Raw genomic sequence first — 13031 nt, 5'->3', positions numbered from 1 at the left:
CCCCTCCCAAAACTGTAATCCTCCATCAAAAAAACAAAAGAGGAATCCAATAACAAATTGGAGTATATTACATACTCTTTGTTTTTTTTCTCTAGGGGATTTGCTTTTTTTTTTTTCTAATCAAAAGTGTCCCCATTGTTTTGTGACTTGCTGTTTCCTCGTAATATATGTGGACATACTTCCATTATAGTATATCTACCTCATTTATCAGCTGTACGGATGTTTACCAATTTATTCAAACTGTTCTCTAGTGACACATCCAGCAGCAATATCTGAAAGTGCCAGTTTCCCACACCTTGTTCAACAGTGGGTATTCGGAGTAAATTTTTTGTTCATTTTTTAAATAGATGAGTCACGTTTCAAAATCGTAAGACTTAAGAGACAGATATCTATACCCTTGCCACCCAGTTCCTGTCCGTGGAGGCAGCATGTGTCAGTTTCTTGGGTATCAAGCTAGATATTTAGTATGTAAGGGAAGCATATCATATTAGTTTGCTAGGGCTGCCACAACAAAATGCAGACTGGGCGGCTTAAACAATGGGAATTTTTCTCACAGTTCTGGGGCTGTATGTCCAAGATCAAGGTGTTGGTAGGTTTAGTTTCTCCTAAGGTCTGTGACTTGCAGATGACCTTTCCTCTGTGTACAGCACCCCCCACCCCCCACCATGCCACCATGTCTCTGCATCCAAATTTCTTCCTCTCATAAGGACACCAGTCAGATTGGATTAGGGCCCACCCTAGTGGGCTCGTTTGGACTTAATCACCTCTTTAAAGGCCCTGTCTCCAAATACAGTCATATTCTGAGGGACTGGGGGCTAGGGCTGCAACATACGGATTTTGGGGGGACACAGTTCAGCCCATAATACATATGTATGTGTGTAGGTATTTACCTAATGTGTAATTTTGATTCCTGTATAGATTTAACTAATACTTTGCTGGTTTTTAAAAAACTTATAAGCCGCTTTTCAGTAATCTTTTTTTCAGCTAAATATTCAAGAGGTCTAGAGCTGGGAAGCAAAAAATGGTCAAGGAAACAGATCTTCATGTGTATAAAGACAGGCTGGTGGGAAAGGAGAGTAATCCAGTTTAACACCGTGGACTCAAAGGGATCCAGTGAACAGGAGCTAGCTGACCAAGCACAGTACTGAAACGTGACCACTAAGGAGGAACAAAACCTGGCAGTAGCTCCGGCCTTCAAAGAGACTACAACAAACCGATGGGACAAGCTCTTCAACAAGCAGCGAAAGGTAGCTGCAGGTCTGACGCTCTTGTTTTTAGGAAGTAAAAGGTCTTTTGATTGGCTGGTGTTACCTAAACAAAGATGAGAAATATTGAAAAAACTAATAAGAGTTGGGGAAGAAAGCAGTTGGCGCCGGAGGCGGCCGGGGTTGGTGGAAGGAAGTAGCTGCAGAGCCCCCAGGAAGCCGGCAGAAGGGAAGAACGGTGTACATGCCCCCCATTCTGGGGAGGAGAGGCCCCAGGGTTCCAGGGCCCCTGCTCGCCACAGGGCGTCGGGCCGGCTCTGACAACGTGAGCTTCTGTGGTCTACTCGCGCAGGGCCATCGAGACAGCTCAGTGGTAAGAACAAGGCAAACGACTGAACTTGGAGAACGGACAGATGTACGTTTGCAGCCCACGTAGCAAATACAGTGTGCAGTGTGGAAGATGGAAAAGTACAGTTCCATCAGTGGGGTAATGTCTTTGTCACCTTGTGAAACATTCCCTAGTTGAAGTGAAAACATCCTAGATGTCCCTTAAGAGAAAACCTTGAGTTTTACATTCCTATAAAAATGTGTGTAAGCTTTCCCTTGAGTATCATGACACCGTGGACACCAGTGGCTTGTGGGGCAGTGGAGTAGAAAAGTGGACCTGCGTACTGTCTGTGGATTCTGAGAAGCCACCACTGTGGACTGGCAACCAGAAAGGGCTGACATGACTGAAAAGTGAAAGAAGACGGGTGTAGCGCGGGCAGAGCAGAAATCCACTCTCTCTCTACATACATGGAAAACGTGGGCACCAAGCATCTAGGGAACGAAAGAGGACAATATCAGAACTGTGCATTTTCTTTGGGTCCCTTTGGGCGTGCTAACGTAGATTAGCACTGACCTAGTGCTGACACGCTACACTCAGTGGGGCCTCAGGCCCAGGGTTGCTAATGATGTCATCCTGTTGCTATTGTGTTCCTGAACCTTGCGTGACATCACCTACTACCAGATCTAAGATTTGCCGGCTCTTGAGCTTGCTTAACTGCCAGCCCCTGGTTTTTCCCTTTACACCAGCTCTGGTTCTGTCCTAGCCACGTGCCTGGTGCTGCTTTTCTCCACACCTTCGTGGCCCACATGCTCTTGCAGTGCAGCTCACGTCTGATGTCCCATCCACCCCCATGCTTGTCAGTGGACTTGATTCAGGCTCCTTCAGAGACGCAGTCACACACACAGTTGGTGCTGAACTACAGTAACACACATAGGGCTTGTGTTGCTTGTTGCCGTCTCACCCTCACGAACCTAGAGGAAAAGATCATGGTTTGCAAGGCACCCTCCAACGTCCTGCTGCAAACAGCCTGCTGCTCCTGGCAGCCCGCGTCACAGCTCTCTGCACTGTATGCTTACTGGGAGCAGAGCAAACGGTCTACGGCAAGAACACACCGGCGTCTCTCCAGTGAGCGTGGCTGAAGCCACTCCTAGATGTCTAGCGGGACTCTCTGCTCCCAAAGCTCTGGCACCTAGCTTGAGGTGATTTGAGTTCTAGCAAATGGGTTAAGATAATAGTTTGTAGACTCTCAATAGGGGAAATAGGACTGAAACAGCGGTAGCAGCGTGAGCGTAACACTTTAAAAATGCGACTAAACTTCCACAGTCTTGGACAAACATCTTTATTTAAGAAATTCAATAAATAGATGGGGTAAAAAATTACGGTAGCAACTTCACACAAGGGTATGAGACCAAACTTAGAACTACTTGCTCAAGTTACTCAGGAAAGAACAAAATTAAGTGCTCACAATTAGCACAGAAAATATATGGTTCTAGTACTTGTTTTTAAACAGACATTTACTAGTTTACAGTAAGATCCCACTTGTTACAGGCCACTCCCCACCCCCTTGGTGTACAGCCTAAAAAAGCTAAGAATGCAAATGCTAATGTAATACAAACTTTTCTTTGTTTACAATTCCAGAATTACAACTTTTTACTGGTATAACTATCAACAGGTTCACTTACTTTAGTTTACTGTCAGAGGGAAAGGCAATACAAGAACACAACCTGTCACTTTGGTCCCGGCCTCCCATTTTACAAACATGGATCCAGGATTCCGGCTTTATAGCGGAATCACTTTGACAGAGGCAGGCCTGTGGCATTTGGCACTGCAAAAGCTGTTTGCTCCGGCTTCTTGGGCAGTGCTATGTATACTGTCCGTATGGTTTTATAACAATACCTACAGATGTATAGAAGCCCATGTACATGCTATCAACTTCATTCCCTACTGCAGAAACTTCCAGTTTTCAATGTGTCTCCCAAAGTGTCTCCCAAAATCTTGACCATAACATTTGTTTCTGAATTGTGACATCAAGATCAAGCTGTCTGAATATGAGTAAAGTCAAAAGCTCATTCTTAATTTTTAGAAGAAAGATATTTTCAAGGTTATAGAGAGTTTATAAATAACACTGTTCACAAGCAAATACTGATCTGTTGATAATCGTAAGAAACTCAATGTACTGTTTTGAAATAATAAGGAATTTCATTAGGTTTAGATAAATTTAGACTACAAGCAAAACTTTTCCAGGCTATTTCGTCAAATTACTTACAACATACACATTCCTGAGAATACCCCATTGTAGTGACATTGTTTATTTCCAAATTTTTCCACATTCAACTTAAAAGGTGTTTCTTCCCAAGAAACTGAACTTTTCTGTCAAATGCGCTTGATCGAATAGGAGAATTGGGTTCATAAAATGGATTCATTGCAAACTAGGAAAGAAGAAGGTATTAGTAAGCTTGTTGGAAGTACAAAGACTGACAAATCATAGATCTCTAGAAGGAAATTAAGGTTCTAAATTAAATCATCAAAGACATCTAAAACAGAAGTCTGAAGACCACATTTTTAAGTTTCAACAAAAATGTTCCATTGTTAAATAGTAATGCCCCCTTGAGATTTTTGTCTTAGTGTTTTAGTTTTGAGAACTACCTGTGGCAAAACTAATGGTGGTATGGTAAGTGTTGCCTATGTAAGCTAAATGAACTTTGAGGATTCACCCTGTATGTGAAATACTAATCTACTCACATTAATTATAAATGTATGGACTCATCTATAAGGCCCTTTGGCTACATAAAACTAAAAATCCACCATATGCTCGTAGTTAAAAAAAAGTTATGCCCCGTTGCTGCTATATTAAATTACCCTTATGTAATAATTTGTTTGACAGTCAGGTTTTTAATACTGCCCTTTAACAACACAGGCTGAGTTATCAGGTTCTTAAGTAGTGTAATGAGTGTATCGTAACATGTGAGAAAACTGTCAGATTGAATCACTAATAAGAAAAAGGAGTTAACCAGTTTTTAAACCTTAATTTACTTGATGTTGTCTATCTTTTTAAGACATAATATTTTTATTTGCTAATTCTGACTAGGAATATGAACCGTGCTGATATGGAAAAAAAATCTTGTCTAAATACAGAACATTTAAAATTAATTAAGAACATTCTGTTAGCACTGCAGTTTAACCACAGACATCCTACTTCTAGTTTATTTTTTCTAAATATCAAGAAATGTGAGTGGCACCATTCTCCTTGAGGGACTATTTGGTAAACTTCCTGACAGTTTATGATCTATAATCATTGCACTGTAACTGGTAAAGTAGATGGAGCATATTTTAGATTAAAATTATGAAGCAATTTCCCTTATGTAGCCTGCTTCCTTCTCTTTTTAGGGTTCCCTAATAAAATCAACAATATGTGCGCCAAAAGGGGGAAACTGAAACCAGTTTAAAAACAACTACCGTGAGTTCTGTCCTAAATATATGTTAGCCTGGTGGTGAAGACTGGCCTGATGAGGGCGTTTCCAGGGATCGGTCTGACTGGGGGAGGGGCTGGTCTAAGATGAAAACTGCAGTACAAGGGAGTTACTGCAACAGGCCAATTTCCTGTCAAAGTCGGAATCCCTTTTTACAGTCAGATTTAAAAAGTTACGGAACATACCATACCTTTATGTATAAATCATAGACATCAGTAAAAAAGTTCTTTATTCCATCTTCTTGCCTTATGTCATGAAGCATAATAAATCTCATATGTGAAAGAATTAAGGTATAATCTTAATAGAAATGAAAAATGAATAGTAGTCAGGTGATACGATATCCTTCAAATGAGTCACATGCATTATATTTTGTGATGGAAAAGCTGCATACGTAAACTGGGTTTGAAGTTAGGTTAACTTTTATCTTAAAGAGGACATAATCTTTCTAAAGTTAGGAAGTTACTACAAAATAAAGTAAAATCAACCTAATGGTTCAGATTAACCTTAGTTTTATTTGAGACTTGATTCTAAAGGTATCTGTTAAACAAAATTATGTTAAAAATATTAAAACAAAATTTTTTCCCCTAAAAAAAATAAAAAAAAGTATCCTTGTAAATGGCAATTTTTACCTGACACACTGAAGTCCACAGACTCAGAGTCTGGCATGTATATCCCATGTTGTTCTAGTCTGTTACCCCAACCTTTAGTTAGAGATCTTTATTTAAAAGATAAGGATATGACCTGCAGTAACAAACGCCGAAACAAACCACTCGTTGAACTTGTCCACAGTTTTCAAGTACATGTTGTTGGACAGCCACATGTTCTCATCTACGAGGTCAAGAGCGGCATGAGCTATGAACTGGTTCAGATGACGATGATCATCCTAGATGACAATGTGAGTAGCACCAGATTAACATTTCCAGACAGCATCAAGAACGCCAACATTTCATTCTGGAAATTCTATACGTAGTCTTCTTGGGGGTGGGTGGGGCATCCTCTGCTTTTACTTCATTTATTACTGTCATGGGACTTAGGAAAGATCTTAAGTGTTTTCACATCATATTCTTTTCAATTTGCTATCTAAAACTCAACAAATAGAAACAGCCAATTAATAAGTGAAATGTGTTCAAGAAACTATATAGATTATTTAATTTTGCAAGAAGGAAGTTACCAAATTCGGTAACCATTTAAGCGTGTGAAGAAAGAACAGTAGGTAAAAAAAGAGAGATTCTGCTTTAAAGACACTCCTATCTTTTTAGAGGAGGACATGAAAAAATACGTAAGTGGTTATGGCTAACGGACAGCACTTCAGGTAGGCTGGAGAGCTACACAGAAGTGACGTTGGCATGGGTCTCAGGGTCAGCAGGGGAAAAGGGCAGGGAAGGCCGTGGGGCACAGTGACACTTGGTGAGCAGTGGAGACAGCTGAGAAGGTGGCGCTCTTAAAGGCTTGGCGTAGGCCTCTTTCAGGTGAATGGAGTTTACATGACAGGGGGACTTGGGAGTGGCAGGAGGCCATACTCAGCCCCAGCTGTGAGTAGTCACCTGTCTCAACAGCAGGAGATAGTCCTGTCAGAGCTGAGTGTCCTTTTCGTGGGCTTAACTGGAGGTGGGACTGTCCCACCATAACGTGGAGAGGGAATTCACAACCTAGAACAGTCTTCCTCCTGTGGAATTCTTTATTTCAAAATAAACTTTTCAAAGAACACTTCTGTTATGGGTTGAACTGAATTCTTCTGTTGAGGTCCTAACCACCCCCCACCCCGCCCAGTACCTCAGAATGTGGCCTTCTTTGGAAAGAGGGTCATTGCAGCTGTCGTTAGCATGCTAGAGTAGGATGGCCCCTAATCCAGTATCACTGGTGTATTTATAAAAGAGGGGAATTTAGAGACAGACCCACACACAGCGAGAATGCCACTCGAAGACTGGAGTTCTGCTGCCAAAAGCCAGGGAACTACCAGAAGCTAGGAGAGAGGCCTGGAACAGATTTTCCCCTAGCACCTTCACAGGGGGCCTGGCCCTGCTGACACGTTGTTCTTGGACTTCTGGCCTCCAGGCCAGTGAGACAATGAGCTGCTTTTACTCTAAGGCACCCGGTTTGTGGTGCTCTGTTACGACAGCCCTGGGAAAGGCAACTTAATATGACCTCCTTGCTGCGGAGGCTATTCCTGTGACAGGGTTGGAGGCAGGCTGCCAGTAGCCTTGCACAGCTCAGGCATGTTTACTCCACTCACATCACCATGGCGAAGCTAATTGAATCCCTAGAGAAATCGATGTGTTCTGTGTCTGGCTTACAGCAGTGTTTCCCATCACTTTACATGGATGATCAATCATGAGATGAGAAGAAAAATGTAGAAATGCTTTAAGGTGAGCGGTAGCAGGAGAAAGAAGTAAGGTCAAGGCATGCCGCAAAGTGTTTTTCTGGGCACAGCTTTGCCTACCCCAAGTCCACAGAAACTGTGTCAGTAGCCCTGTACCACAAAGCGACCGCTGCCACAGAGATGCCTCAGTACAGTTTTAATGAGCAGCGGGCTCATAGGAGTGTGGGGAAATAATGTAGCAACAACCACCCGAGAGCTAATAGCTTAAGCACATTTCTATCTTATTTTCGTGGCAAGATTGACATAGTTGAAAAGCATCACGCACTGGACATTATGCGCTACAATTAATTTCAAAAATCAATTCTTGTCTTAAGGGACGTTAAAGCTTATTTTGGAGTTAGGAGAAACACAGCATAACTTTTTATTAGCAACATGGACCAGTACAGAAAGATGGAAGGGCCCCAGGTATTCTCATCTCAAGACTATATGTTTACTCTGAGTGGCATGTTCTTGAACCAAGCTTGTTCTTCTGGAACCATTACTGGCAACAAGGAAGTTGGGTGGTGTCACCGGGGAGAACAGCATGCGGGCACCACCCAGCTGGTAGGTGGTGCAGAAGGTCACTGAAAACTGCTATAGTCTCAGGGGCAGCGGGACATGGAAGCAAGGGTCTCTTTTAACCCTCCCAGGTGTAAATGGCCCTACTATGTATGTCCTGAGGAAAAATGTAATTCCCTTGGACAGAATGGGCTCTCACGGCATCTCCAGTCAGTAACAACTGTTCTTCTGGTCCCACAACAGGTAGACTATGTTTCTATGTGCTCAGGGAGCAGCTTTTCAGAATGGGTGACACAGTGAACTACATATCAGAGAAGAGACCCAGAGCATCCTGCTAGTATGTGCCAAGTGTGAGCTGAATCAAAGGATGAGTCAACAACTCAGAGGATGTTCCCTGGCTGGCTTCTATCAACCTGTGGAACTGCAGAGCAAGCCTCATTTAATGGCAGTGGATTCGTTACCTCATCTGTCCAGATCTCTTCCAGCTGTAAAATCATGCCACACCATTATCATTACAACAGCATAACAATTCTTACAGAATTTTTTAAGGTTCCTTACGCACTTTGGATTCTCCTTTTCCAGCTGGCAAAAATTCCATTTCAAAAACTGGATTATCATGGTGGCCCACAATTACAAAGTAGAAACTTCCAGACATTGTCTTCAATATATAGCTCCTAATTAAATGAAAATAACACATATTTTTAGTACACCATACTGAAAATGAGAAATGGTTAACAAGAAGTCTAGAATTCAATTTTTTACTTAAACCTGACACTGTAGAAGGAGACCACTAATTAAGGTTGTCATGTTTTCCAGTACACTGCCATAGACAAACGGCTTTGGGACTATACAAATTAGGTCTGTGATATGTCCTATAGAATCCAGTACTTTATTTTCATAGGGAAACTGGAAGACCTCTAATACAAAATCGTAAAAACAACATTCTCAGGACCTGAACGTTTGGAACATTCAGAGTAAGCTGGGCCAAACTTGGCCTGGGCCAGTTAGCATTATTAGCACTAACACTGGGAAAAATTAATAAAGGGTGCTGATTTTCTCTTCTTCCTACCTGAACAATGTATGCTATAAATCTCAGTCTCTGCAAATGCAGGAGCCTATGATATGCCTCCTCAAACAACATTCATAAGGAAGACATGGGGCTCCTGGCTGGCTCAGTCGGTAGCGTGTGTGACTCTTGATGTTGGGATTGTGAGTTCAAGCCCCATGCTGGATATAGAGATTACTTAAAAAAAAAAAAAATCTTAAAAAATAAGGAAGACACAATTTTGTATTCTAGAAAAGATGGAAGAAATCATAATCCAAAAAGAAAGACATTTGAGGCATTAAGAAGTCTTAGAACTGGTGTTCACAGGTTTGCTACGGAAATGAAGAGAAAGAAAGTGTCGGGGTGGGAGGGCTTGTGGGGGGGGGATCAGGGATTCTGTGGCTTTTAGCACAGAATCTGGATGCATGGACAGATGGGTGGAAGGATTTATGTATGTATTTATGTACTTTTAGCACAGGGTCTTTGGAATCAGACAAAGCTAGGCTCAGGTCTAGCTCTGCCACTTACTAGTAACGTGACCACGGGCACGGTTCTTAAACTCCCAATGTCGGTTTCCTCCTCGGTGAAATCGAGGTAGCCATCACAGATCCCTTATAGGGACCATGAGGATTATACAACCTAATCCATGTGAAGCACCAGGCACAGTATCTGGCTCAGAGGAGGTGCTCAGCACACGTTCTCTTGAGCAACACAGAGCAGCATACGCACATGGAGATGTGCTGACTCTTAAGGCCTCCACATGGGGCAGCCTCCTGGTTCACTGAGAGTATACCATCTCAGGGAAGGTACAGTGAGGTCTGTCACAGCCCAGGGCTCATCAAGCCTCACTGGGACTTCTGCTGAATCACACTGAACATCAGAAAATCCGAAATTGTTTCCTAATGAATACAACCTTCGTTGTTAAGGAAATCAAGGCACTGCTGGCATTTTGAACTCTGGAACTGGGAGGCCCATGACTGGAAAAAAAGGCAAATAGGACGTTCTTTTGGCATGATGAGGTAAATAGAATTTAAAATGTTCTTCGGGGCAGGTGTTGGCACACTGCAGCCTGCAGGCCAGATCTGGCCTTGTCCATCCTTGTATTGTTGCCGAAGGCTGCCTTTGCCCGACAACAAAATGACAGAGTTGAGCAGCTGCGACAGAGACCATCTGATCCTTTACAGGAAAGTCTTAGGGGAAAGATGGGGAAAAAGGCCCAAATAAGACAGGCAGGAATGTTATGAAAGCTCTGCAAAACTAGGAGAATTAGCAACAATTCTCAAGATTGAAAGAAATTTTCAAGGCGCAGAGGGATGGGAACTTTAAATTTGAACAAAGTCGACAATGATGTCATTAATTGGAATAGGAGTTTGCAGCTGGAGTTTGCCAAGGGAAGGGTTTAATTTCTTCAGCACAAAACATTTAAGCAGCAGCAGCAAACAATACACATCTAAGGAAGATAACCCTCATTCCTGTGCCTGCATAGTGTCAGCACAGGGTGAGGATAAACAGAAAGGGAACCAAGGAAACACCACATAAAGGTTAGGTCATAGACTCTACAGCTGGACAGAACTTGAACTGCCAATAACTTGATTTCACAGCAGCTGAAAGAGTAATTCGACTATTCGATTCCACAGGCAAAACTGGAAGGTGAAGTGGAAGAAATGGAAATCTTGGGAGAATACAACCACATGGTCTCAGGAAGGGAATGTCTACAATCATTTAATATTTGAGGTTTATTATGCCAAGGTGGTAGGCAAAGATGAGACACACTTTAGAATTCTGTGCTGTCTGGGGGCACCTGGGTGGCTCAGTCGTTAAGCATCCGCCTTCAGCTCGGGTCATGAACCCAGGGTGCTGGGATCGAGCCCCACATCGGGCTCCCTGCTGGGCAGGAAGCCTGCTTCTCCCTCTCCCACTCCCCCTGCTTGTGTTCCTGCTCTCGCTGTGTCTTTCCCTGTCAAATAAATAAATAAAATCTTAAAAAAAAAAAGAATTCTGTGCTGATACACTCAACTTTCCGTGGGGAGGGAAATGTTCTATATCTGCACTGTCCAATGTGGTAGCCACTGGTGGCTATTGTGTCTGCAGAACTGAATTTTTAACTTTATTTTAGTTAAGTTTAAATAGCCACATCTGCTTAGTGGCTACTGTATTGGACAGTGGCTACTGTATTGGCTCTGCAACAATGATTTGAAACTTTTTAAGTTCTGCAACCTCTTCTACCCTCCCTCCATCCACAAAGCAAGTGTTACTTAGTACTCCCGTCTGTGATGCAAATGAAGCAGCCACCGGTGTTTGTGTGAGCTTGAGCATGTGTGTGTGTCTGCTCAATTTCCCCATCACCTAAAATTGGGGTCCTTCAAGCATCTCCGAAGAAGACTAGGTCTCCAGGTGTGGAGGAGATGGCTACACGGAACTTGGCAATGGATTAAACTGGGGAACTGAGGAAGAGGGAAGAATCAAGCATGCTTCCAAATGCCTGACTGAGGTGATCAAGCAGAATATCAAGATGAGTCTATTCACCAAGAAAGGAAATCAGGGTAAGAAGAGGGATGAAATGAACACGTCAATTTTGAACATGTGCTGGTAGCCAGGATTGCACGCCCCGCCCTGTCCACAGCCTGATCTCAAAAACCTGTGAATGTTAATTTCCTGGCCGAGGGGAATTAAAGCTGCAGATGGAACTGAGGTTTCTCACCAGCTGACCTTACGACGGAGAGGAGCCTGGACTAGCCAGGTGGGCCCAATATAATTACAACGGTCTTTAAAAGTGGAAGAGAGAGGCCCAGAAGAAAGGTCAGAAGGAAGTGCAACGGCAGAAGGGGGTGGGGGCATCACGGAGACGCAGCACCGCCAGTGTTGAAAAGGGAAGAAAGGACCAGAAGCCAAGCAGCCTCTAGAAGCTGGAAAGTACAAAGAAACGGATTCTTCCTGACAACCTCCAGAAGGGAACACAGCCCTGCTGGTACCTGGATTCCAGCCCAGTGAGACCCGTGACGACGTCTATGCCACAGACATGTAAGGTCATACATTTGTGTTGTTTAAGCCCCTCAACTTCGTTATAGCAGCAGACAACACACGTCAGAGCTGAAAAAGCTGCAGGAATGAGAAAAAAGGAAATACTCAAAGTGCTCACAGAAGGTAGGTGCGTTCTGTAGGGAGACTGAGGACAAGAGGAGTTCACTTACCACGGGCCAAGAGTTTCAAAGCACTGTAGAAGGTCGGAAGGAGGGGAAGGGGGACGGGACAGTGGTGCGTCAGGGGGAAGCTACCTGGGGATAATATAAGCGTTTCTCTTTCCCAGTATGCCTCCCTAAGGCTTACCACAGAGCCCAGTACAGAATAAGTGCTCCACGCTTGGGGAATGGAACTGCGAGGAGGGGGACAATAGCTGGGACAGTGTCGGGTGCAGCTGGAACACAGGAATGAGAGGCATGCTGGGATTAACTAGCCTCAGAAGAACCTTCTGAAGGTGCTAGTGCTGAGGCCCTCATGGTCTCTGAGGCCTGACTGATGAAGTCTGTGATCAAACAATTAACAGCACCTTTGTGAGATAGTTGAAGTTTAGGCGCTTATGAAGAAACTCTCCACAAGAGACTGGAGTTGTTGACTGAAGGGAGAGGAGCCAGGACTCTCACCTGGGATGAAAACAGCTGCTGTCCCTGATGGCTAGGTGATTTGAGCTGCTTGAGAGAGAAGGTAAGCGACAACTAAAGAAATCAACGTGGTGATACAGGAGCTCTGGACTACCTTGAACTGAAAGAGGGCATGTACATGATGTAAGAAATAGGGCACTAACTAGTAATGAACACAAAAATGAGACCACATCTCTGTGAGGCTGGCATAAGAAGGGCAAAAGCACAAAAGGAATGGAAATGTGTGAAATTAAGAAAAACAAAAGCCGGGGAGGAATGAAGCAGGGGAAATCGGAGGGGTGGACGAACCATGAGAGAAGATGGACTCTGAAAAACAAACTGAGGGTTCTAGAGGGGAGGGGGGTGGGAGGATGGGTTGGCCTGGTGGTGGGTATTGAGGAGGGCACGTTCTGCATGGAGCACTGGGTGTTGTGCACGAACAATGAATCATGGAACACTTCATCTAG

The 13031-nt window shown here is 43.5% G+C and overlaps 2 protein-coding genes across 7 annotated transcripts in view; one reads left to right on the top strand and one right to left on the bottom strand.

The window, feature by feature from the left end:
• Positions 1 to 13031, top strand: part of OFD1 (OFD1 centriole and centriolar satellite protein) — an 83476-nt gene that overhangs the window by 23176 nt on the left and 47269 nt on the right. Inside the window, exon 1 of one of the 4 annotated variants that reach the window (XM_081809159.1) lies at positions 5791 to 5898. The exons of the other annotated variants lie outside the window; for them this stretch is intronic. The gene's annotated coding sequence lies outside the window, so the exon portion shown is untranslated. Of the gene's footprint in view, positions 1 to 5790; positions 5899 to 13031 lie in introns of those variants that run through there. 4 annotated transcript variants of the gene reach the window in all.
• Positions 2857 to 13031, bottom strand: part of TRAPPC2 (trafficking protein particle complex subunit 2) — an 11919-nt gene continuing 1744 nt past the window's right edge. For all 3 annotated transcript variants that reach the window (XM_081809169.1, XM_081809170.1, XM_081809171.1), the window contains exons 2-5: positions 8444 to 8555; positions 5743 to 5886; positions 5194 to 5280; positions 2857 to 3962 (exon numbers count right to left, since the gene is read on the bottom strand). In XM_081809169.1, the coding sequence (XP_081665295.1) occupies positions 3864 to 3962; positions 5194 to 5280; positions 5743 to 5886; positions 8444 to 8536 (423 nt within the window). In that variant the 5' untranslated portion in view covers positions 8537 to 8555 and the 3' untranslated portion in view covers positions 2857 to 3863. The remainder of the gene's footprint in view (positions 3963 to 5193; positions 5281 to 5742; positions 5887 to 8443; positions 8556 to 13031) is intronic.

Source organism: Leptonychotes weddellii, chromosome X (assembly GCF_054177405.1).
Source record: "Leptonychotes weddellii isolate Sample4059 chromosome X, ASM5417740v2, whole genome shotgun sequence".
Taxonomy (NCBI): Eukaryota; Metazoa; Chordata; class Mammalia; order Carnivora; family Phocidae; genus Leptonychotes; species Leptonychotes weddellii.
Note: the sequence above shows the minus strand (reverse complement) of the source record. Positions and strands in the feature narration are given on the sequence as shown.